This window comes from Austrofundulus limnaeus, unplaced genomic scaffold (assembly GCF_001266775.1).
Source record: "Austrofundulus limnaeus strain Quisiro unplaced genomic scaffold, Austrofundulus_limnaeus-1.0 Scaffold3, whole genome shotgun sequence".
NCBI lineage: Eukaryota > Metazoa > Chordata > Actinopteri > Cyprinodontiformes > Rivulidae > Austrofundulus > Austrofundulus limnaeus.
In genome coordinates, this window is record NW_013952405.1 from 1,183,578 (window position 1) to 1,185,426 (window position 1,849).

Here is a 1,849-nt window from a genome sequence, read left to right on the forward strand (position 1 = left end):
TATCTATCTATCTATCTATCTATCTATCTATCTATCTATCTATCTATCTATCTATCTATCTATCTATCTATCTATCTATCTATCTATCTAATTAAGGGTGGGATCTTTGTATCTCCCCCCTCTCTCCAAATCATTACAGTTATGGCCCCACCAGACAGCACTTAGCTTAACTCAATTCTGCCTGACGCCAGCAGTCTGCCTTCTATTACCAGCCCATCCTGTAGGCTCGTAAACCAGAGAGGGGAGCCCATCCTCCCTCTGCATCAATACATCAGAGGTGTGTTTATGTACAGAAAGAAGGAGGCGGCCAGTGCTACAAATTCATAGTGATAATCTCAAACCATTTACCACAAGTAAGCTCAAATGTGATGTTTTCCTCTGTTTTTTATGAAATCGTTGGAGGTTATTTATTTAAATTTTTTTCAACCATTCTGAGATTAAAAACAAAAATCTAAAACAAAAACAAAGAATAAAGAGAAGCTGCATTTGTTGTCAGGGAAAAGGAATTTTCCTGAAGGTGAAAAGTTTGTGGTGCGGAGCTTGGCAGGACAAAAAAAGACCCAGCAGACCCTGTGGTGTTGTGTGATGGCGTCAGGTTTCAGGGCTGCTTATAGCTCTTATGAAAAGCTAGAACAATAGCTGCAGCTTATTCTCAGCTGTTGGGTTTAATGCCTCATACCGCGTGTTGGACGGTGTTACTGTGCACATATCACACAACCCCTCCACTCACCACCCGGGCCTGCACGAGGGAATTCAAGACCAGCRTTTGAAACGAGCTAACTCGTTCAGGTGATTTCAGGAGAGTATTTATAGATGATTGTTACACTTACCTGCTGGAGGTCCAGGCCACCCTGGGTGATTGAGTACAGAGGGTGGGGGGCAAATTCTGATGCCTCAAAAATCTAAAAAAAAAAAAAAAAAACACACAAGAGAAGAAATTGGTGAAAATATGTCACCGTGTTTGTGTGCTCGGCTGGTGTTTTTTTACACAGAGGGTGTGGATAAGTGGGAGTATCTGTCTTACTAGTCACAAACTTTCAGTTGTGGATTTGATAGGGAATAAAAAACAAATAAAAATAAACAGAAACTTCCAGTTTTTAGTTCATTCCAGGCCATTTTATGCACATCAAGTTTGCTCAGTGACAGCTTCTCCATTCTGCCTTTCTGACACTTCCACACACTTAACCGGCTTAAAGGCTCTGACTCATCCGCTGACCCTTCCCCGCTGCTCACTTCATTTTCCCAGAGATTTCTACATCCTTATCACTGCGCAGCCTTCATTACACTCTGCTCTCAGTGACCAGCATCRTGCCCCGAGTTTAATTTCATTGCCTTGTTATGAGGCATATCAAAAACACAAAGCYGTTCCAGAAATTGACTAGAATCTGAAGGAGCACAAACTGTCGGAGCTGCTGACAGCTATGCAGAATGTCTGGCTGCTGCTGTAGCCAGAAGAGACGCCAGGTCTCTAGTCCCACTCGCTAATCTTGTGACTCGCTCCATGGGAGAGTGGATGTCTGCTACCCCCTATACTTCTCAAACTGCATCATCTGCAGCRCTCAAACCCACCCCTGTGAACTTGCAAAATCCACTCAATCCCCCTCGCTGACTGACCCTCGATGTGAATCTTGTCACGACACAGGAGGCAGGAAAGAATTTGATGAAGAACAAACTATATGAGCGAACCTCACGGTCACCAGAGTCCCACGGGGTCAACCACAGACTTCTAGGAGCCCTCCCAAAAACATGGAACACACTTTATGTTAATGATACAATTGCCACAGTAGTTGATTGAATTAGAGATGAAAACATATTCTGACATTTACACGTTATATATACTGTATATATA

General features: G+C 43.0%; 1 protein-coding gene across 1 annotated transcript in view; it reads right to left on the reverse strand.

The window, feature by feature from the left end:
• Positions 1 to 1,849, reverse strand: part of LOC106523327 (poly(rC)-binding protein 4) — a gene marked incomplete in the record, with an annotated part of 67,879 nt that overhangs the window by 12,945 nt on the left and 53,085 nt on the right. Inside the window, 1 exon segment of the mRNA XM_014016716.1 lies at positions 831 to 902. Coding sequence (XP_013872170.1) covers positions 831 to 902 — 72 coding nt within the window.